This window comes from Lissotriton helveticus, chromosome 7 (genome assembly GCF_964261635.1).
Source record: "Lissotriton helveticus chromosome 7, aLisHel1.1, whole genome shotgun sequence".
Taxonomy (NCBI): Eukaryota; Metazoa; Chordata; class Amphibia; order Caudata; family Salamandridae; genus Lissotriton; species Lissotriton helveticus.
This window is the reverse complement of record NC_136068.1, coordinates 1,013,835,582-1,013,862,501: the sequence shown is the minus strand read 5'-3', so window position 1 is coordinate 1,013,862,501 and position 26,920 is coordinate 1,013,835,582. Positions and strand designations below refer to the sequence as shown.

Genomic DNA, 26,920 nt, shown 5'->3' with positions numbered 1-26,920 from the left:
AATATTAAATAAGTGTAACATTTCTGAATTTGGGGAGAGAAAATCTTTGAAATACAAACAAAGTTGTTGCCAGAATTTCTCTGTGTTCTAAAAAACCAACACTTCGAAGTTCCCAGACATTTTTCTATTGAAATCGACAAGTCATTTAAAGATTTTATGTGAAAAGGGAAGAGACCTATATTCTCATTACAAAAACTGTGAATTCAGAAAGTGAAGAGAGATTTTACCTTCTTGATTAGAAGGTAATGTCTGTGCCCAGGATATAGGGATACAAATATTCAGGCGAGAATTGGACAGGAAAGGCCATGCAAGGGTAAGTGTTTTTCGCAACTGCCAGGAAGCCTATAGGAGGTCCTGAACTTTCTGGGTCACACCCCTGCTTCTCAGAGCAGGGATGGCAGCCGTGGCTTTGGGTGGTATGATGAGTCAACCCTTAGCCCCAGCAAAACCTGACAGACACTGGTGTATTGGAATAACTTTCTTACTAGGATGACTCCTGTGCCAAGGATGGTGGAGGAAGTTGAGTGCAAAGGGTCAGTACTGTTTTTCCATTACTTACAGCTAGACATAGCCTCACTCTGTCGCAGGCAGCCATGCCTCCTATCCCCGAGTCAAAAGAAAGATGGGTGAAGATTGAATTTGTAGAGGGTGCTCCCCACCACCCCACAATCACACCCTTCCACAAATCTAAGGCTGTCAGAGGCCTAAGGATAAAATCCTACAAAGCCTGGACTTATAGTAGGAAAAGGAGGGATTTGTGTGGCCAATTCACTACGGGCCAGATGCATCAAAGTATTTCGCCCATTCTGTGTCTATGGGAAAATGTGTTCATGCATATGGCCCAATATCTCTTATTTAAAAAGCCTTCTCCAGGCAGATGTAGAAAGGCATTCAGTGGGGCAGGACAGATGCAGAAGTCTGAGCTGTGGGAGGAGAGAAGTGCATGGATGACTGCATGAAAGGGTCTGAAGGTGTTGGTAGGGCAGCACAGAGAGCAATCCTCTTAGGTCTCTTCACTGGTCCCTCTTGAGCAACCCCACAAGGAACATGGAAGCCAAATCCTGGTTGGTATCCATCCAAGAAGTCAGGTGAACTGACTGAAACAAATTGACAGTATATTATACTGGCCTTTACGCTAACGGAATGGTGTCTGGAGTAGTGTCCCTACATACTACACATATATGAAAAAGAATAAAGACCGCGTTTGGCCTGCTACATCCTCATGCTGATATGCTTGTATCTCCAAGCCACAGCACTGACATTAGATATTATTGGAGGAGTCTGTTTGTGGTGCATGCGGCGGCCCTTCATCACAAGACCAATGAAAAATGGCCAACGTGTAGAGCTGGATTCAGTTTTGAAGACAAACCATCAAAGTAGGATGGCGTATTCGGATCAAAAGACTTCCAACGAAGAGCCCCCAGGCCTGTCAGGCATTGCAGCGCCAGCCAGACGAGGAGCGCCCAAGGATGAAGCAAGACCCCCCCAACAGGTGTGTGAGGGCATTAAGATCTGACCTTCTGGTTTCCCTGTGACATAATTGGCCAGCCTTGTGGCTTCACCACCTTGCGATCCCTTTTCTTACGAGGAACTACTCCTACTTTGATGGTTAGTCAGTTTACTTCTGGAAGGAGAATAAGCATAGGACCTCTTCACATTTTGAGCTCTTCCTTCCCCATTTGATATAATAGTCAGTTTCAAAGAAACACAAAGAAACACTAAGTGTGCACATGACACTAAAGGCAAATTGAGTGCTTTGGGCAGACAGCTGACATTTAGTACATGAATTGTTTCAGAAGAGGTGTAGAGAAAAGCATTTTGATATTGATACCAGCGGTAAAGCATGCATTTGGAGCACCAAGTATGTTATCCTTCCAACTAATAAGGCAAGATAGAGAGCGTGGATCGAGAGAGGATTTAAAGTTAATTAATTCCTAAGATGCTCCAGAACATAACAAAAGGTAATCTCAGTCAATATGACATGCTCTGTCATGGTTGAGCTGTGAAGAGAAACTTGGTTGAGATTTTAGATGAGTTAATAATTATGTTTACACAGCTGAATGATGATAATGTATAATTAATATTTTGTGGCTCTTTCAATTTGAGTATAGGCGAATTCCACATCACTGGAAATCTGCACGAACAACTGAAGTTGAAAACTGGCATCTGAAATGCACATTATGGCTACCATGAAAAGAGTCACCAACAGAATGAGAGACAGAAGAAATCTTTAGGAATACACGGTGGAAGCTTTATTTAACAGTATACTGTGACCTACTTTTACTAGTATTTCAAGTGATGCTGTTTTATCATTAATCTTCTGAAAATAGCTTAAAGGGAAAATGTTAAAAAGTAATTCATTTTAAAATAGTTTCCATTTCTTATATAGTTTTATTGTAATATGGAGTCATTAAAAGTTGCAAACAATAGAATATGGTAGTATTGCCTAAACCGGTCTCCATATGGTTGTGTAGCTGATATTTATCATACAAGATTGAAATTGGACATATAAAATAATGTTATAAATAGAAGTAGCCAGCAGTATTCCTCTGAATAAAGATGTAAGCCAGCCTGGAACAAAATAGTGTAAATTGAGTGTCAAAAGAAGTTATGAGCTCCTTTTAACTTTAAACGACTGTGCTAATTAGAAGAAAAATATATTAGAAAATATTCAACTTTGCATTGCTCCCAGTGATTTAATGATTCTGTCGTAGTCAGAGGATCATAGAAAGATAAGTGAGGTGATTATGAATGGATCATTGTTTAATTATGTGCACAACCCAGTTTTATATATATATATATATATATATATAGAGAGAGAGAGAGAGAGAGAGAGAGACAGAGAGAGAGAGACAGAGAGACAGAGTGTAGGCATGCTTGTGTGTGTCTCTCTCTATGTCTTTATTTGTGTGTGCAGTTAATCCATTTACCCTCCAACATTTATTACCACTTTATTGCGTTTGAAATAACCTTGTTTTTGCACAGAGGACACCGGCACAATAGCTATTCCAGATACAATCCTGCCGTGTTGAGGTTTATTATTTCAAAACACAGGCAGGAGTGGTTTAATATAAAAACTATGATTATTACCGCGCAGCCCACAAACTGGGACTTGCAGAACTATATTTTTACTTTTTGTAAACACAAGTTATTTTCCTCAGACTCCTTTTTTCTCTTAAAGGATAGATATACAGGAGAAAGCAACAATGGGCTAAAAAAATGATTTTACAGTCAATGTTCGTGCACAAAGGGTCCAAAATATGCAAACGGGTATTGTCCATTCTAATTTAGTTACAACTCTGGGGCCACAGTCATACCTTGTACTACTACGAAACTCTCAATATAGGTTTTATTTAACAAGCTTTAGACTGAGCACCATTCACGCTCTGGGTGCATTCCCTGTGCAGGGATCGTGGTTTCAGACTCTCCCTAAATTTCCTAGCACCAACATATCCCCGCAAAGCACTGCACACTTTATGTTATTTTGCACGATCTATTCGTCTTAATGTAAAAAATATATACTTCGCATTATAAACGCCACAATATTAGACATTTTCCGCCTGCTTTATACTCTTTACAGCAGTTAGACTTTACTGAAATATGTTATGCAATATTGAATTGAGTGCACTGATTGTTAGGCGTAGGTATGAGCTTTGATCTCTTTTTTATTAATGTTTTACTTCTTTATCATAAATCTTTTTTTAATTGATTTTAATTCAAGGAGATGTTTTAAATATGATGATTGTGTTTAATCTATTTATGAAGCACACTGTGAAATGTTTTACTTGTTCTTTTATGATTTGAAATAGGCAGAAATAAAGAAATTATTGATTGGGACTAAAAAAAGATCAGAGTATCCGTCTATGTTGAATAATTCCTGCTGCCCAAGTGATGAAGCATTATGTTTTTTCTGTGAGCAGGGTGCATATTTAGCCACATAGTCGTAGTCGCTTAAACCCATTCGCTCCACAAATGTATAGGTCAGCGAAGGGCTTCAAGCTCATTGACGTGTTTCATAAGCCTTGGGCAGTGGTAGTGCAGGACACGCGTATCGCTCTTCACCCACAGTCTTATGCTGGGACACGCCATGCTGCTGGTCTGGGCGGCAAAGACTGGAAACGAGCAGCGGCACAATGCGCTGCCAGGATGCTGACAAAATGGCGGGTTCCAGTAAGTGACCTGGAGTAGCAATGCATTCACGAGACGCTGATAGAAAAGGAAACAAAGCGTACTGCTGAGGTGAAGACCTTGAACCAGCTCCAATCAAAATGAGTAAATATTCATTTCATCCAGCCTTGGAATGTGGCTTCTCACAAGGGCCCGTGTAGCCAGGTGCTCGATGTCTCTGAGCGTTGGAGCTCCTCTCTTCCCAAAGCTGAGCCCGCGTCTACAGAGCCCCGCTGCCGCCCCTGAGCAAGGAGGCTGGTCTGGAGACTGAATGTAGGCCACAAGACTCACCCAGAAATCACCCCACAAACAGTGTGGGAGCTGCAGGACCCCAGCGACAAGCAGAGCTGCAATGATGAATCTCCAGGATAGGAGACTGCCCGGTGATGCCTCTTCGATCTCACTCCGCTGCACCAACATAAAGTACATTTTGTGTAGACGTGGACCACACTGGCACAAGGAGCCCTTTGCCTCTGTACCACATAGCATTGGGATCATGCTTAATCCTCTCTCTGGCTCAAATACAATGAAAGAGCCTGAAACAGCACAAAGGAGTCCATCACTGATGATAGTAATAGGCTGTGCAGTGTCCATCAACCACAGGGCTTTGTTCCCAGATCCAGATCATGGCACTGTGGTGACCAGTAGTTAGAAATCATGATTGCAAACATCTGTAGCCACCAGGCTGTCCCCCTCGGTGCCCAAACCTAACATGAGGCTGCAGGTTCCCCAGGGAACCCACTGAAGGTGAGCCTCAGTCAGGCCAGAGTTAGCACCATTGATAGCATCATGATCAGTGCTTAATTTGTCAAGGAAAGAGTGCTGGTGCTGAAGATCTGCTCAGAAACCCGTGGCTGACATTATTATATGCCAGTGTGCCAAATACCAAGGCTGTGTAATTCTGAATCCACATCAGGCCACTTTAATCCACTACAGATGCGCCCTGCCCCATTACCTCACAGTTGCTGGTTCCTGCTTTTACTCTTTGTGGTGGTTTATTCATCTTTCTCTTCCTCTGTCTTTCAAATTTGTGTGTTTTCCCCCCTCTTGCTCTCAGGGTATGTCTGATGCGGAAAAATGAGCGCTAGTCCCCACAAATAAGTGCTGGTGCTCTGCTTTACTGATGTATCTACAAGGTCAACCCAGGTTTGTGTTGCCCCCTTGTGTTTTGTTCTAAGCTTCTGTCTGTACTCCTCAGTAGTGAGACAAACAACTCAACAAGTGCTACCTTCATGGGTGGGTACCATTCTGCTACCTCACCCTTAAGTATAATCAGTCTATCCCTGCCAACTCCCATTTCAGTGTCCCCAGTGTTGTGTATCCACCTTCCTCATTTTGAGAGCTCTCTCATATGAGACTAGCCACTTATCTATGTCACCCCCTAGTATATAGCTAGAGACAATCCCTTTGGGCAATCTGACTTGGGCATCTCTGTCAGAAACACCAGTGTGTCTGTCGCTGTCGCCATTCCCTTTGGGCCGCATGCCCAGCGTTGCTCTTCTTTCTTCAAGGGCCAGCTTCCATTCTTCCAGTGCCAGGGCTCTCTTATCCAGGGCTGCCACTTCCTCTTGAAGGAATCTCCTGCTGCTGTGTAAGCTCCGCACACTGCTGGCTGTAGAGTGCACTCTTTTCCTGGGGTAGGAGTGAAGGGCATCTTCTTCTCTCTCTTTTTTTCCCACTACCTCAAGGTATTTCCTTTTCCAGTGCTGGAGGAGCTCTATGGGCTTCCTCCCAAGCCTTGAGGGCTTTCACCAGATTCAGTTTGTTTTGCCTTTCGTCCCACAATGATGCTTCTGTCCTTATACAACTCCATTAGATCCTTTCTTTCGAGTGTGGACAGATTGGGCAGGTCAAGCTCCATTTTCCTCCTGCTCAATGACTTGCAGGAACTTTTCAAATATTTTTGGGAACTTTTTAAAACTTTTTGAAACCTTTGGAAACTTTGTCATAACTTCTAACACCCAAAAGTTCAGCAACTCCTTGGAAACAATGTCTCTGCCAACTGTAGAACCCCACAACTGCTTGAGAATTTATGGACTTTTTTCCAGGTGTCGACCTATGCGTATTCTCAAAGGTCTGGACTTCAAAAACTGTATGGTTCTGCTAAACACAAGTTCTGTATCTCACAGCTAGGCACCAATGTAAGAAAATGGAGTGTATTATATGGTGTGGCTGAGCAACATCACAGTGTAATACACTTACCAATCTCTTTAGGTCCCTTGGGTTTCATAAGTCAAACCCTCAGCTCAATCCATTATAGCTGTGGCACAGACCAGCAATTAGAAAAAATAATCTGTTTTATAAGAATTTAGAAACAAGAACAAAAAAGATCCACTGGAAGGTCCTGGTTGCAGAGTCAACGTCCTATAAAGTACTCTGCATTCCGGCCAAAGTCAAATCGCCACTGGAATACCAGTCGCCGGTTGTCGCAGTCACAGGTCAATCATTCCTGGGTTGATAAATTTCCTTCGGAGGTTCCAAACAACTCTTCGACAGCTCTCCCGGGCTCAGCTAGCTTGGGTGCAACTCTGTGCCTCAGGTCTTGGTGCTTGGGGCTGCACGGCGGCGGTGGTAGTGGCTTGAAGACTTTGTGCTACCAAGTTGCCCCAGCAGGCTTCTTCAGCTGTTGTGTGTTGTGAACGGGAGGCCAGTAGGCTAGCCCTTGGAATTCTCTTGCCTTGACGGGGCTCTGGAGACAGCTTCTTCCAGAGCAGGACATAGCCGGTACATTCCCTCTCTTGGCTTGTCACCAGATGCAGCAGGTGCAGTTCTCGTTGATGCAGCCTATCTTTGCTGGTCCCTAGATGAAGCAAGGCAGTCCTTCTTCCGACCTTCTTCCAAGACAGTCAAGATCTAAGTTTTGGGTGCCAGGGGTGTCCTATGTATCTTCAGAAAATGCCCTTAGGTTAGGATGTGGTTGGTAGCCAATGGGCTACCTGGTTTCTCCCCACCTAGTGACCAGTTCCTGAGGAGTGTGACATCTGACTATCCCAGGATGCACCATTCTGCCCACTCCCAAGATGGGGAGGCCCCCCTCTTGTTTCTCAGAGCTTCATAGCACAGCCCCCAAGGTTTGGCTGTTAAGGGGCTACAAGGCCTTGGAAAAAGATTTTGACAACTGGCTTCTCCTCTCCTGACCCCAGTAACAGCCGGTCTACCTAAACAATAGAGCAGCCCCTCTCCCAAGTGTTATCTATTTGCCCTTCAAAGGTGGCTTCTCCTTTGAAGCTCGAATTTTGGGCTAACACTGTGTGGCTTCCTGTAGTACAGAGGTAACACCTCTCTCTCTCTCTCTCTCCCTCTCTCTCTCTCTCGCAGGCCGCTATTGTGTCCTTTCCTGTGAATATTTTGCATATTTCCACAGGAGGGCAGAAAACTATCTGCAGGAAAAGCCCTACGTACATCAGTAAATGGGCACTGGAACCGTGGGAAACTAAAGTGGCGACTTCTAAAGTTGCACTTTGCCCACCAGTGACATTAAATTGGATTTAACCATTAAATCTGATTTAATCACTGATTCTTTTGTTACCAACAGTTCCAACCTTAGTAGTCCCATTCACAAGTTAGCAGGGCGGGGTGCCAGCATGTAACTCTATACTTGCCAATGGGGCAAGTAGCCTTTCCACAGAAAAAACAACAATCTATTGTTTTTACTGATGGAACATGTAAAAGTACATGTTCCACTTTTTAATATACAGCCCCCTGCCTTATGTCTCTATAGGCCTGCCCTAGGGGTGACTTACATAACAAGCATTTGCAATGCAATAGGTCTAACATTTGCCAAATTTTAAGCTACTGCCATTGTAAAAGGCATTGTAAATGGCAATGCCTTTTATTTATCTAATTTCAAAACCAACACATAGCTGAAAGGTTTGTTATTTACAATGCCAGTAGCTCAATACCATTGCAGGAGAGAGACACGTAGAGCTCCGCCAGTGCGCCTCGACCTTACCCTATTATTTTTGTACTGGAACGAGCACCTGAGTCCACTGTTGCAACACTCCTACAATTCCAGTAATGAAACAAGAATACTATACTATCCTAGTGCTTAAGACCCACTGCGTGCTCTGCCAGTGCCCCTCAATCATGAGCCTTGCTATTGTACTTGTGAGGCTAATTAACAGCTCTGCCAGTGTGACTGAATCCTGATCTGCGCCATTCATGCCATGCCACAAAACCCACACACAGCTCTCCCAGTGCATCTCAATCCTGGACTGAAGCCCCCCATTTGATTCCAGCTCTGACACCACACACTGTTCTTCTAATGCACCTCCTTCCATAACGTACACCCCTGCCGTTCCATTATATACAGCTCCCAAGTGTACCTGCAGCTGTGAACCCATATGCTGCTCTTCCAATGCCCCTCACTCCTAACATACACCACTCCCTCCATTCCACCTAGATGAAATACAATTTACCCAGTCTACCTGAAGTTCTGAGACCACACGCTGCTTCTCCAATGCACCTCCTTCCTAACTTACACCAGCCCTGCCATTCCATCACATACAGCTTCCCCAGTCTACCTGCAAATTGGCCGCCACACAGCTGCTCCTCCAATGCACCTTCTTCCAAACTTACCCCACCCCGCCATCCAATCAGATAGAGCTCCTCCAGTGTACCTGCAGCTCTGAGACAACGTGGTGCTCTTGAGGCACCTCCTTCCTAACTTCACCACCCCTGTCATTCCACCACATACAGCTCCCCTAGTGCACCTGCACTTACCCCACCCCGCCATTCCATTATATACAGCGCCCCAGTGTACCTGCAGCACCCCCATTCTATTCCAGCTCTGAGACCACATGCTGATAGTATACCGAGATCAGTTACAGAAAGTAAGTAGATATGATCCGGATGTTAATTACTTTATCAGTGCGTTTATATAGCGCCACAAAGCATAACCTCGCTGTACGGTACATAGCTGCCTTCCTGTTTAAAGTGTTGTAGTTTAAGAAACAGTAAAGTAACCGTTTTTAGGACTTAAAATAAGCACAAATCCTTACACAGGCGAGCCTTACCTGTTCTTCCTGGCAACGGCATACCTGTCTGTATGTTACAGGGACTTCTTGCAGAGGTGTAACTTTCGGGGTACAGGGGCTCCTTGGTGCCCATATGCGCAGGTCTATTTCTCGGGGTGCAAGGGCTCCTTGGCAGTTAGTGCTCACAGCTCCGGGTCGGGCCTGTCTGCTCCACGGAGCCTAACAGAAGGAGAGGCGCTGTAGCCTGCAGAGAAGCCCGGCCCAGCCCCTGGTTCTGCTTCTGCCGAAGAAGAGCTGAGGTGGGAGGAGAAACCAGCCGGAGGTAGTGAGTACCTATGTCTGTGTGTTGTGAGAACCCACATGGATCAGCCTCGTCATAGAGCGCCTCTGTGCTTCACCCAAGGGTGGCAGCACAAGAAAACTTAAATCCAGGCGAGACCTAAAAAGGGCGACCTCCCACTGACTTGCTTTATTCGCCCAGTTTTTGCTGAAGCAATATTACGGGATCTCAGCTCGTGAGAAGGCTTAGAAATCGCAGAGAACAGACACTCAGTCATAGGTTTAACATACAGAATGGAGTACCTGTTTAATAACGTAACCGCTTCCCAACAAAACTTCTGCGGTTCACCTACAGCAGGTTTATTCCAAGCATCGGGGTGGATTCCCCCGGGTCCCGGACTAGAACTTCTGGGCACGCGCAGTCGAGCGCGTGAGCGACCAACGAGACCTTACCTGCCTTGTAGTTACATAGAAATAGAAACATGGGCGTAATTATGAATTAAGCTCTTTACAAATAGGTTTCCGAAAGAGAGAACGCCAATTATTTGTAATTTGTTACATGTAATTTTTTACACAGGTTGCGGCTTTTCATTCCTTACGTTACTTAATACCAAAACCGTATGGGCTGTAACACTCCACTTGTATTGAAGCCTTCGCAGTTAATTTTAGATGTGGGGGAGTTTGGTATGAGAACAAATTGCTTTAGTCCGATGGTCTGTGCAATATCAGTGATGCAACACGCTGTAACCACGAGTTGTATCTTTTTGGGTTGAGACAGATGAATCAGGGTTTGGGTATTGCTTTTGAGAGACAGGGGATTTCCGAAGACTGCTCCATTATGTAGACCGTGCGTAGTTTTTGAAGAACCATCGAATGGTGTAAATAAGAAATCAGAAGAAGGACTCAGCATGTTCGTAACTTTACCATAACGCTGGTATTACGGCGGCCATATTAAAGCGGTGCCAGAGATCGGCGAGCACAACTGGCGAACAACTAATGATGTGCGGTGGTCTGTTGGCAGGCCTGGGGTCTCTCAAAAGTTCATGTTTTTCGGTCAAATGATGACGAATGATAGTCTAAAGTCCCAGAGTAGGCCTCTGCTTGGCGCTCCTGGACCTAACGCTGTCAGCTCTGCAGCCAAGAAGTATAGTATCTGTAAAGCAGGCGGTACCCGGAAGTGAGACAGCGAGCCCAGGCTGCGGGCGGAGCAGAGATGAGTCACTGGTTGGGCGGGACACCCCAGCAGCTTTCACAGCAGTGCCCGGACCTGGATGAGAGCTCATGTAGTTACAACAAGGCCTACCAGCAGCAGTATCGACCCCAGCCCGCAGCCGCTGACCAGAGCTTCCTGTGGAACGTCTTCCAGAGGTAAGGCGCGTGTCCGGACCAGTGGAGACCACCGCCCCTGGAGAGGGGCAGCGGTTGGGGGGACATGCACTAGCTAAGCCTGCACTTGTACGGTGCCTGCAAGTGACAGTCTAATGCTTCTGTCTTTCTGTTTATAAAGTTATAGAGACTGCTTACCTAATAAGTACCCTAGCCGCGCGTTTACCTATCTCCTGAGATGGAATAGAATGTAATATCTAGATAAATGTCATTTGTGCCGCGTACTCTTTCTTTCTCGAGTTATAAATCTTCAGTTGCGACATGTTCCCTAAATGAGTGTGTGTGTGTGTGTGTGTGTGTGTGTGTGTGTGTGTGTGTGTGTGTGAGCGAGTGCGTGTGTCTGTGTGCGTGTGTGTGTGCGCCGCTACTGGTATATGTAAGCGCGTCTGCGAAGTGCGTCCGCACACCCAAATCAGCACGTGCCCCGGTCTGTCTCCTTTGGGAGGCATCACGCTGACAATAAGTCTCGCTGGCGACAGCGTTTTCGCGCTGCAACGCCAGGCGAGACCTAAAAAGGGAGGTTTGTGCTTTGCTATTACCTTAAAAGGCAAAGTCAAGTTGTTAGTTTTAAACTGCTCTTCCAGTCTGCTGTGGCAGAAAGGGAGCCATGTTTTATTTTCTCCTCCTCTGGGTGGCACAACAACAAGTGCTGCAGGCCCTGGGGGAATTCAAACTTACAGGCCCCGGATACCCCTGGAACATCTACTAGGGACTTAAAATAAGTTAGACTATTCAAATTAGGCACAAGCCAGTCAAACATGCACCATTTTAAGTGTCAGAGCACACACACTCCTGTTTAGCAGGGCTCAGGGCATTTGAGAGCAGTTACACCAGTACCTAGTAGTCAAAATGGGGGCAAAAAGCCAGGGTAAACCTGCAAACAGCCGGTTTCCTTAAAATGACTCTGGCCCATTCAGGTCTATCACAGACAAATTTAAGAAGCAGCTTCTGAACAAACTACTGAGCAACTCACAAATTGCAAAACAAATTGCCCAATCCTAAAACAATTCCTTTGAATACCTCTAGTAAAGTTAAGGTCACTGTTCTTCCCATTATATTGTGTTATTTGTTCTCAAGCAAAATCTGATGGCGGAACACTATCTCTAATACATGTGTGGTAATCACTTTTGTTATACTGCATCTGGTCTCCGCCTTCATGTTCACTTTCCTTTCCTGCGTGGCCGGCTACATTAGACACTTAAGGATGCAGTGAAGGTGCCCATCATATACAAAGCATCCAGCATCGAGGTCAGTAGGGAGCACAAGCAGTCTTACTTCTGATTCTGTGGTTCATGTAGTCTCCAGGATCAGGGTTAATGCCTGGCAGTCCCTCAAGGGGATTTCTGGCACAAGTATGCTGCAGTGTCTTGGAAATAATGAGGTATTTTTAAAAGACGCAACCAATGTATGTATAACACCATTGGTGTAGACAACAAGACACGTGAGAATGCAACTTGGACCTGTTGGCAATCAAGGTATATTAAAAGCTTTCTCAAGGTTTCAATCAATAAAAAATATGTTTACGGGCTACTTGACGCCCTTGGGCAAAGTTAGCGTTTTACACATTTATTATATTAATTAATTCATACTTAACAACACTAGAAAAAACAAATCCAACTGCACTTTGAAGACTTTAACCACCTTTGCAGTGTGAGACAATCACCTTAATCAAGGAACCACGTCTGATACATGGATTCCAGAATACACACAATTACATATTTCAGAGAATTCAATGTCAGTTGGTTCTAATATCCCTAGTAACCAAGGATGGGAGGCAGTAGCTAGCACATGACCAGATGTGGTGTATTTCCTCTGATGGAGAAGCTTTATAGACACATTAGACAGAATGAGGACCCATAAAAACTCAGGATTCAACTGAACAGGCATGGAGGATGAAAGGGGGGGGTGCTATGCCAGCCTGGTCAGAGTCCGGCTAGATGCCATGTAAAGAACAGGTGTTGCATACTTTTTAGAAGCTATTGAAACAATGGAAGGAAGTGTGGACATTCCTGAGACATTTCCGTACAGAAGAAAAGCATTGTATAGCAAAATAATTTCAGATTAGAGATTTCACATGGGAAATTTAGCAGATGTTGTTTAAGTAAGACGCGCATATTGATAAACTGGGGCTAATTCTATAAAGATTCTTTGGAAATGTGAGGAGCTATCAGAGAGGGACATTTGCATTCTTTAAACCAATCTACCTCTACTTGACCAAAGTTAATACCAAATTGTCCATGGCTGTTTGCCAACTCTTCCCTTACCTTCCCTTACTTTACCTTTCATTGGTGCATACCCATTATTTGTAAAACCAAAAAGTCCTTTGAGGACCCCTTTAGTGAGCTAAAACAGCAGTGACCGGCTTCAGAAAACAAGCACCTTCACCGCCCCGCCACCAGCTCAGCCGAATCACCACAGATTATTTGTTGTCGATGTGTGGCAGAGATAGGAGGGACGTGGGAGGGCAACAAAGGGGCCTGAGAGTATTAAAGCAGCTCACGCACCATATTAAAAATTATTACAAGGACTTTACACTGAATAACTTGAGGCATGTAAGAGGGGCGCGGCTGTTTGCGTGACCCTAATGCAGACAGCTCCGTGCGCCCCTCCGAGGCTCAGCGCCCAAAAGTCAGCACTACCTGTACCCGAGTATGATGAAAATGGGGATTTGGGGGGGCAGCCGACCATCGGGATGCTTGCCCCCCCCCCGGGTATTTTGGGGCAGTAGGGGGGAGGGGGGTCCGCTGGCATCAGGACGCAGGTTTGGGCTGGTTGGGCTTCTGGCGGGTGGTTGGGCTGCCTTTGGGCTTGTGCCCATAAAGCCGGACATTTTGCGATCCTGCCCACCATTTGGTGCAGTGACACGGCAGCCGGTGGGCAGTGGGGTCTTGAGTTTTTGTTAGGCCTTGTGTGGGACTGTGACTTCGGGAGCGGTTGGCTTTGTCTGGTGGCGGCGGCGGTACCTGATATTTGGCTTTGTGGGATTTCTGGTGCGGCGGCGTCTGCAGCGGTTGAGGATGAGGTGGCGGCTTTTCGTGATCCCCGGGTGCAGGAGGCTTTGCGTTTGCAGGGGGGAGCAGAGGGAAGAAGGTGCGTAAGGCACTCGAGTTTGTGGAGGCGGCAGGAGGGAGGCGCCTGGGAGGAGCAAGGGAGGGAGAGTTGATACGGCGAGGGACGTGGTGGCAGGGGGGTCGGGAGGGGCGAATGGGGAGGGCCCAGGAGGACAGGGATTGTCTGCGGGCGGGGGAGCGGGGGGCAGTGGGTTGGCCCTGGGGGGAGGGGGGAGGACGTAGCGGCTGGAGGCGGAGGGGGCGCGGGGGGCCGCTGGGGTTCCTCAGGAGGAGCGGGGGGAGGGGCGGCAGGAAGGAGGGAGGGGTGAGGCTGGGGGGTCGGGGTCACCGCTACTGATAGAAGAATCGGAGATGGAGGAGGGGGAGGGTGTGGGGGGAGGCGGGTGGGGATGTGGAGTTGGACTGGGGGTCTGAGGAAGGGGAGAGCGTGGTAGGACCGAGCAGGTCGCCATCACCGGGGCAGGCGTGGGGTGGAGGGGGAGGGGCCATGGTGAGGGGGCACCGGGGGGCCCAGGGGGACGGGGTAGTGAGACGGGGGGTCGGGCGAGCGTTAGGATGGGGAGGGGGGCACAGTGGGGGTGCGGGGCCGGCTTGGGGGGTCTGTGGGTGGGGGGGCCGTTAGGGCCGCAGGGGTGAGGGGGCGGGGGGTGCGGGGTATCCGTTGCGGCGAGAAGGACATTCAGCAGGGTGGGGGAGGGGGGCGCTGCGGGGTTGGGGTGAGAGTGGCACGTGGGGGGGAGAAGGCGGGTTTTTTCACCCCGGCATGCTGGACTCCACTTGTTTCCCTTGGCAGGAGCGGCTGGTGAGGCGCTCGGGTGAGCAGCATGCGGCTCCGCTCCACCGAGAGGATGGGCCGGCTCTGCCTAGTACAGGCGGTCGCGCTCCAGCGAGGGACCTGACAGTTGGCAATAGCGGACGGAGGCGGGAGACGTCCCCGCCGCCCCCCCCCGAATGGTCGTTACGGCCGCCGGGGGTAGAGGGATGTTTGCGGATGCGCATGTTTCTGATTTTGGTGCGAGTGCAGCGGAGAGAGTGGATCTGTTTGAATTGATGAGGGTGTGTAGAGAGACGGCGGGGCTGAGCCGGCTGGGACACCCGGGGGGGGGGGGGCTCCGGGATGCTGGTGCCGGGGTGTCTGAGGAGGAAGGGGAGATTCGGGAGGGGGGGGGTCGAGTAACCTTGGGATGTTTATGAGGTTGCAATGTTGGGGATCCATTTAGGGGTGGGGTGGGGGGCTGTCGGGCAGTTGTTTACTTAGTGAGCATTAGTTTTGTTCGGCACAGGCCAGGTGGAGGAGCTGCAGGGTGCACCTGATTCCAAAAAAGCGGCCTTTATCACACTATGCTGGAGTCTGTTGTCAGTGCTTCCCCCCTGCCCCTCCTACTGGTTGGCCCCAAATGTAGGAAAGAAGGACGCGATTCATTCAGTTTACAGCTTTCTTCCCCACAAGCAGGTACACTGTGGTGGGTGATGCTGTCTGGCAGCCCCTGGTGTGGGTATCAGGGCAGATATCGTGCCCCTCCCCTCCTGCCTCACTTCCTGCCTGGCCAGCTCCCTTCCAGGATCAAGCACGAGGCCGGACACACGCAGCCGCATCTGCCGGCGACAAATCATTTTTATTTCCTTTCCAAGGGCCCTGTATTAAAAGTCTGAGCTGATCCCACCTCTGCCACTTTGTAATTTACCGACGATAAATGTTCATAAACAGTTTGAGTGAAAAATCCATAAAGCCATTCCGGCTTTATTTTAAGTTCCATTTAATGTCCCTCAAACATGATTTCATCAATGTCTCTCCATTAGCTGCTTCTCTGCCCAATAACTTCATTCTCAGCTATCCGTCAGGGAGTGCTGGAGCGTGCGACACCGGCCGTGCAGGCTGCGGGCGTGCAGGCACTGCTGCCTGTTGGCGGAAGCTGTGCCGGCTCCTCCGTGCTGGCTGCAGACACACAGGCTACAGAGGAGCTGGCTTCAGCGTGCAGGCTGTGGCTGTGCTGGCTGTAGGCGTGCCTACTGCTCATGCACTGTATGCAGGTGTGCCTGCTGCTCATGCGCTGGATGCAAGTGTGCCTGCTGCTCATGCACTGGCTGCAGATGCGCCTGCTACACATGGAATGGCTGCTGGTGTACCTGCTGCACATGCGATGGCTGCTGGTGTGCCTGCTGCACATGCGATGGCTGCTGGTGTGCCTGCTGCACATGCGATGGCTGCTGGTGTGCCTGCCTCTCCTGTGCTGGATGCAGATGTGCCTGCTGCGCATGGAATGGCTGCTGATGTGCCTGCTGCTCCTGTGCTGGATGCAGGTGTGCTTGCTGCTTCTGCACTGGCTGCAAGTTTGCCTTCTGCTCATGCACTGGCTGCTGGTGTGCCTGCTGTTCAAGCGTTGGCTGCAGGTGCGCTTGCTGCTCCTGCGCTGGTTGCAGGTGTGCCTGTTTTTTCAGGCACTAGCTGCTGGTATGCCTGCTGCTCATGCACTGGATGTAGATGCGCCTGCTGCGCATGGAATGGCTGCAGGTGTGCCTGCTGCACATGTGCTGAATGCAGGTGTGCCTGCTGCTAATGGGTTGGTTACAGCTGCGCCTGCTGCTAATGGGCTGGTTGCAGGTGTGACTGCTGTGCATGGAATGGCTGCTGGTGTGCTGGATGTAGATGCGTTCATCACTTGGTTGCTGGCTGCAGGCGTGCTTGCTGCTCATAAACTGGCTTTAGATGTGCCTGCTGCTCCTGCACTGGCTGCAGGTGCTGCGGAAGGTGTGCCTGAGCTCAGTTGCTGGCTGCAGCTATGCAGCCTCCACGAGTCCGCTGCAGAAGTGTAGGCTTCAGTGGTGCTCGCTGAAGGTGTGCAGGATTCTTGAGTACTAGCTGCATGGGTGTTGGCAGCAGGTGCTGACTCTAGGGCTCTGCCCATGCTTTGACTGTTTCCTGAGGAGCTCTGTGAAGAGGTGCTCGCTGTGTGCAGCACTCCTCGTGGGAGCACCGGCTGCAGCAGTTCAGTGTGCAGTGGCACCGGTGAGGAGATAGGAAGTGAATGTACTGCTGTCTGCACGAGGTGCATGCTATGCTGGGGGTAAGAAGCTTCATGTGCTGGTGGCTGGGGTCACAAAGTGCAGATGCAGAGGTGCTGGGTGCACATGACGCTCAGTGCTGGCAGCAGTAGGCATCACAAGTGTGGGTACACGACGAGCAGAAGGGGTATAGTTGCTGTGCGCAGGAGCAGCTGGGCGCAGTATGAGCTGGATGCAGATGAGGCATGAGGGGACGAGTGCAGACGAGGAACAATGAGCTGGGTTCAGATGAGGCACGGTGAACCAGGCGCAGGAGTGAGGGGGGTGTATGAGCTGGGTGCTGAAGCCACACAATGAGCTGGGTGTAGACAAGGCCAGATGAGATGGCGCAGGAGCAGCTGGGCGCAGAATAAGCTGGGTGCAATGCAGTATCAATCAATCAGTAGATTTGTAGAGTGCTTCTCGTCACCCATCAGGGTATCCAGGGGCTCATCACAGTTTAGCACTCAGCTCAGGTATGATGAGCTGGGTGCTGAAGAGTTACCATCAGCTGGATGCAGAAGAAGTGAGATGAGCTAGGTTTAGGAGGGGTACGATGTACTGGATGCAAGAGAGTTACGATCAGCTGGGTGCTGCAGGGGTCGATGAGCTGGATGTAGAAGAGGTATTATATGAGGTGGGTGCTGAAGGGGTACAGTCAGAAGAGGTCAGTTGAGCTGAGTGATGAAGGGGTTCGATCAGCTGGATGCAGGAGGGGTACAATGAGCGAATGTATGACGTTACAACGCAAACATTTACAACGCATGCCTTTACAACGCAATTTTTACATTGCAACATCCATTACAACGCATGATTGTACATTGCATGCCATCACAACACATTTTTAGAAACTACATTAACACCGCATTCCAATCCATCGCATTATACTATTGCAACACATGCCATTACAACGCATACCATTACATTGCATTTAAGGTAAGTATTGGATAGTGTAGGGGTAAAAATCACTATTCCCACTCCAGTGAGTGCAACAGTAGGGTAAGTGTTGGATAGTGTAAGGGTAAAAACGATGTGTTGTAATGGTATGCGTTGTAATGGTATGCGTTGTAGTGACATGCGTTGTAATGACATGCATTGTAGTGACATGCGATGTAATGGCTGCGTTGTAATCGCATGTAATCTAAAGGATGTTGCATTGTAATGACTGGTTGTAAAGGTAGTGCGATGTAATGACTGTGTTGTAAAGCTTGTTTCCCCAATGAGCTGGGTGCAGAATAAGCACGATGAACCGGATGCAGAAAAGTTACAATCACCTGACTCCTAAAGGGGTACAATCAGCTGGATGCAGCAGGGGTATGATGAGGTGGGTGCAGAGGAAGCATGATGAGCTAGGTGCAGAAGATGTTGGGTGCAGTACAAGCTCTGTGCTGAAGACATTTGATGAGCTGTGCGCAGATGTGGTGTGACGTCAGCAGTACAGAATCAGCTGGGTGCAGTATGAGCCGGGTGCAGACAGTGCTTAATTTGTAAAATATTAAGTGTCAGGGCTCTGACCAGGAGGCCACTGTAGCTTGCACCACCCATCTTCCTTGTTATCACTGCCAAAACAACTACTAACCATCTCTCTCGCATGTGAATGCGACAATTCAGATTATTCCAGGTCCCCAAAGCTAAAGGAATGGCTGGAGAGCCAGGTATGAGCAATTTTAATGTATATTGTATTCCTAAACAACTGTTGTTCTGCTCATCTCTAAATTAGATGAGCAGCGCTACCATGTGGTAGACTGTTCTAAATAAGGTGTTGACAATTAGGTGCCGGAGCCAATTAAGTATCGGTGCTGAGCACCGGAAAGCACCGGCTCAAATTAAGCACTGGGTGCAGAAGACATAGGGCGTAAAAGTGCTGGGGCAATTTCTGTGCCTGGAATATAAGGTGCTGGGTGAGTGAGATGCCAAAGATGGGTTGGCTTCGGGGTATGCTTGGTGCAGGTGGGGCCTGCTGGGGGGAACTTTGAGAGGCGAATACAAGGGAAAATGAAATATATAATTAATCTACTCTCGTGATCGTCTCCTGAAATGCCGGCCCCACCGTCCCACCGCTCTTACCTGCAGCGGCCGCAGCTGTGGGCCTGGACACAATACAAACTGAAGATTGAGCTGCTTGGTATAAGAGAAGGAATAGGAGGGCAGCTGCATAGAGTCGCATGAGGCGCTGGTGGTGGTAATGTTGGCTATAGAATGTTCTGCAGGTGCACTGGATGCAGCCAGAGGTTCATCTGGCTGCAGAAGATGCTGGCTTGAGGAGGTGCTGTTTTGTGTAAGAGATCCCAGGGGCAGAAGGTACAAACTTTGCAGAAATGTACTGCAGATGTGTCACTGGGTACAGAGAGTACAGGGCGCCGGAAGCGCTGGGTTGAGGAGCAAGGTGCTAAACCACTTGCTGCGTAGATATTGGCACAAGAACCCTTATCTCTATAGATTTATCAATCAAAGCCTGGAGCTATTTGAGGCGGCTGTCCCACATGTATAGTTTCACTTTTCTTCACGGAAATTCAGCGCCTGTTTATTTCCACTTGATGGCCCTCGCTGCCAGGGACCATCATCAATGTGCCCGCTCCAGGGTGCCGCCCAGGAGAGCTCTAGAAGTGACTGAGCCGTTGAGCACAACAAGTGCTTCTTCTTTAATTCCCAGAGAGGACTCTCTCTGGTCTGGATCTGAAGTGACCGCCATGTTTGGTCCCCATCCCACCGGTAACCCTCCATGGCATCAATGCTGAAGATAAAAGGCGTCCATTTAAAGGTGACGTATGGGGCTTTCACGACTGCAAAGAGGGTGTGCTATGCACACATATAAATACTAGAATAATAGTGTAACTTAGAAATAAAGACAGCATATCTCAAGGTAATAGATACAGCCTGTGTATGAGTTCAGATTGCAAACTTCCATTTACCCTTGAAGGAACTGAGGGTACTCTCTGCCTCCTGGAGACTGCATTTTCTTACTGGTTAGTCTTGTGATGTATCCATTTAAATACCCAGTTTGGCCTTCACCCTAATAGCTCACCTCTCAAGATCTGGAGCACTTCGGAGCAGCAGAAAAAGTCACTGCTACAAATAAGCTGTAAGAATTTGTTCTTTTTGTCCCCACAGAGGCTTGAACTAGAGAACCGGGAGTCAAGGGGCGCTCGGGCACCAAAGTCATGGAAGTAATAGTATACAGTGTGACGGCCCAGAGGGGACATCAAACCGGGTCAGTCTGAACTTAGACAGAACTCCTTGACACTTCCAGGGCCTGTAGAAAAAGCCTAGCTCATAGGTGCTGTCTATGAGGCCACAGGTCGCAGAACAGAAGCCAATAGAAGCCTAGCTCATAGGTGCTGTCTATGAGGCCACAGGTCGCAGAACAGAAGCCAATAGAAGCCTAGCTCATAGGTGCTGTCTATGAGGCCACAGGTCGCAGAACAGAAGCCAATAGAAGCCTAGCTCATAGGTGCTGTCTATGAGGCCACAGGTCGCAGAACAGAAGCCAATAGAAGCCTAGCTCATAGGTGCTGTCTATGAGGCCACAGGTCGCAGAACAGAAGCCAATAGAAGCCTAGCTCATAGGTGCTGTCTATGAGGCCACAGGTCGCAGAACAGAAGCCAATAGAAGCCTAGCTCATAGGTGCTGTCTATGAGGCCACAGGTCGCAGAACAGAAGCCAATAGAAGCCTAGCTCGTAGGTGCTGGCTATGAAGCCACAGGTCGCAGAACAGAAGCCAATAGAAGCCTAGCTCATAGGTGCTGTCTATGAGGCCACAGGTCGCAGAACAGAAGCCAATAGAAGCCTAGCTCGTAGGTGCTGGCTATGAAGCCACAGGTTGCAGAAGTCAATAGCTGACGGTGGTACTGCTTGAAGAAGAGCCTGTTCCAGTCTTCAAACACCTGAGAGCTTGCCTGTCCTAACAACAACCTCAGAGATGCCCTGTGGATTACTTTACGACAGATAGTCTTCACAGTGTATGGCATAGGCCGGGAGTGCTTGAATGGCTAGCATTGAAGGCTCAAAACTCTTTCAAAAAATGAAGCAGCTCTGCTACCTTAACTGTTTTTGAAATCCAGTAGCTTTTTACATGAATGTTAACCTGTTCCCAAGAGACCGATTCACATTTTGCCTTTCATGATATTTCTTTTACAGGATTTTTTGCACGACAAAAAAATACTAAATATAATTTTTTTACTTTTCCTATTAGAATTTCTAATTAATTGTTTTTTGGGCTTGCAAAGTTTTCTTTTTTGAATGCATGTCTGGTGAGAATTTACAAAAGGGAGGCTGCTGAATCTCAATTTTATATACACTCCTTAAAATAATTGTCCCATATCCCATTGCTGTGGCTTAGCTTTCTTGCTATATTTGACAAAATTAATGTGTACAATATTAGATGTATTGCCACTTTTTAAGAGGTCACCAAATTATTTGACTCAAGGGGCAGCTGGCACAAGAAGGTGAGAAGACCACCGCTTTAAGACTATTCCTCATTGTTTGTGTAAATAACGTTTCTTGATAACTTAGGCTGATTTTCTGATTGACAATGCCTCAAGTAATGTCAAAATACATTTTTAATTAATAAGCAATCTTACCTAAAACACGCAATCTCTCCGCTCCGACGACCACCTCTTCGTTGGTTGCAGAAAAGAGCAATTTCCCCGAGTTTGACATCACCTGGAACCGCTTCCCGTAGGCATCGACACCCTGTGCGCCTGCAAGGGGAGGGATGAGAGCAACTGAAGGATGCAAGGATCAGCCTGTGTGGTGGCACTATCACAAGTCAAGGGCTGCCATCCTTGCACAGATCATTCACACTATAATACGCTGGGGGAATTATACACCATGCTGGCTGAGGGAGAAAATTGGGACTACAGGGACAAGCGCCATGAGACATGATCCAAGAGCCTCCTCCTCCTGGGGCACCACCAGCAGTGGAATTAGATCAGCCTGCAATCTGGGGCCCAATCATATCTGGACATGCCTGTGACCATCACCCATGTGAACATGGCTGGATAAGCTGGTGACCATGATAACTCCAACGTGACTACTTAACCCCGCCACACCGAATATTCCAGCATGACTGAGTATGCAGCACAATAGCTGATTCATTAAAAATGGATACCCTTGCAACTGGCAGCAACACCAAAATCTGTGATTGTGTGCATTGCCATTTATGAATGGGCAAGCACTGAAACTATAAAAGTATTGAAAACTTCTATGGTGGAGAGTAGGCTAATACCAATCAGAGCAAGCACAAATATATAAGTGACCTCTATATGAACAGCCAACAGCACATGTGCTATATTTTGCTATGTAGAAGAAGCGCTCCTCCCAAGGGAAAAATGTCCCTGATGTGCACTGCTAAGTTCCAAAAAGAAGGGACGTGATCCAATATTCATCATTATTTGGCATCAAATGATACACAATTTCGATGATTAGTTTGTTTAATTCGTTCAACAATTGCTTCATTCAAGAGTGATCAAAATGTTCAGGAGGAGTAACATATCATTTGCAATATATTAATTAATCCATGAATAGGATTGGTCATACAAATTTCAGCTCATCCCAATGCATTTTGGGCTCATTCAGCCTTTTATCGGGGGATGTAAATTGAAGAAAGTGTACAAGTCAGCATCGCATCTTAGTTGGTCGCTATGCCAACTTGGGAAGTGCTGAAATTTGTATGACGCATCCTATTCATGGATTAATTAATATATTGTAAATGAAATGTTACTCATCATGAACATTTTGATCATTCTTGAATGAAGCAATTCTTGAATGAATTAAACAAACGAATTAACAAAATTGTGTATCATTTAATGCCTAATACTGATGAATATTGGAACACGTTTCTTCTTTCGGGAACTCAGCAGTGCACGTAAACGCGTTTGTCCCTAGGGGGGAGCGCATCTTCTATCTATTCCTCTCGCTTTTGATCAGAAAGAGATACCTAACTGCACGCCCTCAACTTATCCAATGTATTATCACTTGTTCTCTTTAGGTTGAAATACACCGAGTGCGTGAGCCAACGGAATTACTATATTTTACTATAGCACTTATTCCTACCTGTTATTACTCGGGTCTGAACGTTCATGTCATCGTCGAGAATATTCACTGTCACATTTCGGGCCGACTGGAGGTACAATGGATTACCCTTAAAAAAAAAAAAATGACATGTTAAATTAGAAAATACTTATGACACACAACAATTGCATATGATAATATAAAATAGCTGACCATAAGCAAAAAACTTGTCAACTAGCATTTGAAGGCCTGTGAAAACAGAAATTCACATGGAAAAACACAAGTCCTGTGCAATCAAGCTGAATGTAAGAGGCAGGAGAGCCTTATAAATAAATAAATAAATAAATAACAAGGCAGATTCAGAATGAGCAGAGGCATGTATGGGCAACTACAGAGGAACGTCTATTGTCCAAGCAATACATGTTAACGAGGAAAAGGCATGGCATATGATGACAAATGTAACATGGTGACCCATGAGGATCAGGCATTGTCAACAGTAAAGGCTCAGGAATGGCCACTGATGAGGATCAGATTTGGCCACCAACGGAGGATGAGGCATGGCCACCTATGAAGGACCAGGCACGGCTACTTATGGAAGATAAGACCAGGCTGCCTCTGAAGGATCAGGCATCGTAACCTATGGAGTATCAGACATGACCATAAGGGAGGCTCAGCCATGGCCACACACAGAGGATCATTCATAGCCAATTAAGGAAGATCTGGCATGGCCACAGGACCAGGGGCGAGCGCACAGTTGGACTGGAAGGAAAACACATCCTGGAAAATATTTTAATAAACACCCCATGTTACACTGAGAAAGTACAGAAATTGAGTCCTACACTCTTTCGGCGGAATTGGGGGTTCACTTACAAAGATCTTTTTACATGGTTCCAAGCTAATCATTTAGCTGCATGGTTTTCCAAACATATTTATTACAGGCAGAGAAATGTATACCATTTTCTAACATGTCACACTGACTTATAACACCCAAGAGTATGTGTTTGTCGCCGCAGAGAAACAAGCAAGGCCTAGGAGAAAACAGTGCGTCAGTCCCTTGAGGCTCCATGCACTAAGAATGCCCGTCCCATGCAGCCCTGAAAGCAGCCCTACCGCCCTACCTCCCGGCATACAGCGAGACATCCCTTTGTTATTCATGGACAAATTAGCAAGGGATATCCACACCTGAAAACTTAGGAATGGACAATGATGGAGAGCTAGACAGAGCCTAATATCAGCATAGACAACTATGAAGGATCAGGAATGTCCAAGTATGTAGGACCCAACAAGACCAAACATAGAATATAGTCAGTTAAGGATAATCTGGCGTTGCCGACAATGAAGGATCTGGCACGTCATAGAAGACGAAAACTGCAGGAGCAGGTGAGGTCCTCTACAGAGGAACACACCTTGTCTGGCCTGAAAGCTATGAAGAACCTGGCCAATTCCTACTTACCTCTCAGCTTCAGGATTTTCTGGAATCTCAGGAGTGGTGAGAATCTGGCCGGTCAGGAATCATTACTCATCACTATACTGAGAAAGTACTCAAAGCATTGCTTGATGATAAACTGGCAGCCATTTTTGAAGGGATCTGCCTGCTGTCGTTGTCCTTCATGTGTCGGCAGCATTTGACAATGTGGACTTTGACATTAGCTGGTTTAAACCCTTTTTGCATATAAAAGGTCAAAGGTACCCCTTCCTGCCTTCTGAAACAAGGATAGAGTTTGGAGTAATTCAGGATTCCCCTATGCCTCACCTGCTTTTTGAAATCTTTGTAAAGCCACTTTTTGTTTCCCGTTTATGCTATTTTCTACCATCAAGATGAGAAGTCAGCAGTAAAAAGTGAATTAATGAACTATAGTGGGTGAAGTTTGAAAGGAAAAGAAACGGAGGTCCTCCTTATGCACTATGGTCATAATCCTGCCATCCAACTACTTTGCTAAAGCAGCAAGAAATGTGCGGATGGTGTGGGACTTTAATCTGAACTGAAGCCCACAAAGGGTTACTTTTTCATTCAGCATTTTCTTGCTTTCGGAAATGAAAACAAAATCTAGGCTCTATTAAACAAAAATACTATAAAACACGACTGGGCTCCCTAGCAACGGCAAAACTTCTTATTCTGCTCATCTGTGGAGTAGCCCGAAAATCAACAAAAAATCCCATTGCAGCCATGCCTCTAATGGTACCGAGTGAGTGAAGAGAGCAAGCCCAAAACTTCCTAGCAGGGTGGGGGAAAGGGGGACAGGGTTCTCTCTATTTTAGTCCCAAATTATGTCAAGGAGGGTCCTTTTAGGCAAGGCCCTCCATTAATTTCTGTAATGGACTCATAAAATCAAGGAGGGCCACCTTCATGACTAGAATGTCCACAATATACTGAGAAGAGTCATTTTATGCCCGGGCCAATATGATGCATTGAACATCAGTTACAATCTTTACTGGTGTCACTCTCACCTCAATATCCTGGTTCCCTTCTCTTCACTACCGCTCACTAACCTAATTTCGTCGAATTGTCAGGTTCTCTCGTCTCTTTTCCCAATGCTTTTTCTTTGCCAGAAGGTCAACCTTTCTCTCTTTTCGTAGCTCCTTCACTTTTTTCATTCCTTCTCATCACTCCTTTATTTTAGTCTTTGTCCTTTGCCTTTTCCTCATGCTTTCCTTCCCATCTCTCCTTCTCATTTGTTTACTTCATCTCTCACGTCATCTCTTCACTCCTTGGATGCTGTGGCAATTCATTCTTTTAACCTCTTCATCTGCCTTTTTGCCTACCTCCATTCCCTTTTTCATTGTATCTACCTTTTTTTTCTTTTCTTTCTTCTTCTGTTTCGTTCCCTCTTCACATGCCTTTCATTACTTCTCTTCTATTACCATTCTTCATTGTTTTGTTCTTTTCTTAAACTTTTCTAGACTTTTTCTTTCTATATTAAGTTTTCATTTGTTCTTCCTTTTGCTGGCTTCCTTACTTTCTCTTTGTTTCTTTTATAAGTAGCTTTTCTCTCTTTTCTTCTTTATTATTCTTCCACTTTTTCCTTTTTTGTTCTCTTTCTTCTCTTTCTTATTGTTTTGTTTTCCTTTTTAGGTCTCGCCTGTCGATGCGCATGCGCATCGAGCTTGCGAGACTATTGCGGCTTAACCACTCTTTAACTAACAAGCAAGGAATCGTGGCGATTCCTTGCAGTGCCCGTGACTTTTAAGCTCAATGCGCATGTGCATTGAGCTTAAAAGCGCGTGCACATCAGTTCCCTCAGCCGCAATCGCCGTCTGTTCCCTCAGCCGCATTCCTCCGACACCTTTTGAAGTGAAGCTTAGCTTCACTTCAAAGGCCCCGGCTTCTTCACATCCACATGCCGCTCTCCCCGCTCCGCCCCCTCCCCTGCCCGCCGTGTGCATTTCTCCTACACCCCCTCCCCACAGCAATGCCCTCCGTCTGTTTTACAATTTGAAGAGGTAATCGGAGTCTCAAAGAGATAAGAGGGATATTTGGATCCATGTCTAGTGGTGAGGAAAAAAAGAGAATTGATGTCAGCGCATGCCAGTGGCGCCGCTATAGGTTCCCTCGTCTCCTGTTTCCCTCTCCTCCTCCAATCTTGCAATGATTTCTCTCTCTTAAGCTTCTCCCTTGTGTGTAGAGTTCATCTCCCTTCGGGTTCTCTCTCTCCTCTCGACCATCTGTTTCTCTCTCTCCTTTTCTCTCTCCTTTCCGCTTCTCGTTGGTCAACGATTCACTACAACCCGCTCCTCTCACACACAGGATCGCCTCTAGCTTTAGCTGCGTTCCTTTGTTTCTCACACTTGTGTGACCCCTCCTGCACTCTCGGGCCCTGCCATTCACTTCCCTCCCCCGCCTGTGTTTTCCCATAACTTCTCACCAGCAATGCTTTTCACCCCTTTTCCTCTCTGCTCCTGTTCTCACGCTCCCTTCTCCGCTATCCCATGGATCTGACACCCCCCACCCCCCCCTCACCCTTACTCCATACTTCAGCCTCCCCCTG

The 26,920-nt window shown here is 47.2% G+C and overlaps 1 protein-coding gene across 3 annotated transcripts in view; it reads right to left on the bottom strand.

The window, feature by feature from the left end:
• Positions 1 to 26,920, bottom strand: part of SGCD (sarcoglycan delta) — a 1,044,256-nt gene that overhangs the window by 160,105 nt on the left and 857,231 nt on the right. For all 3 annotated transcript variants that reach the window (XM_078653701.1, XM_078653702.1, XM_078653703.1), the window contains 2 exons: positions 22,977 to 23,064; positions 21,503 to 21,622 (listed from right to left, as the gene is read on the bottom strand). In XM_078653701.1, the coding sequence (XP_078509827.1) occupies positions 21,503 to 21,622; positions 22,977 to 23,064 (208 nt within the window). The remainder of the gene's footprint in view (positions 1 to 21,502; positions 21,623 to 22,976; positions 23,065 to 26,920) is intronic.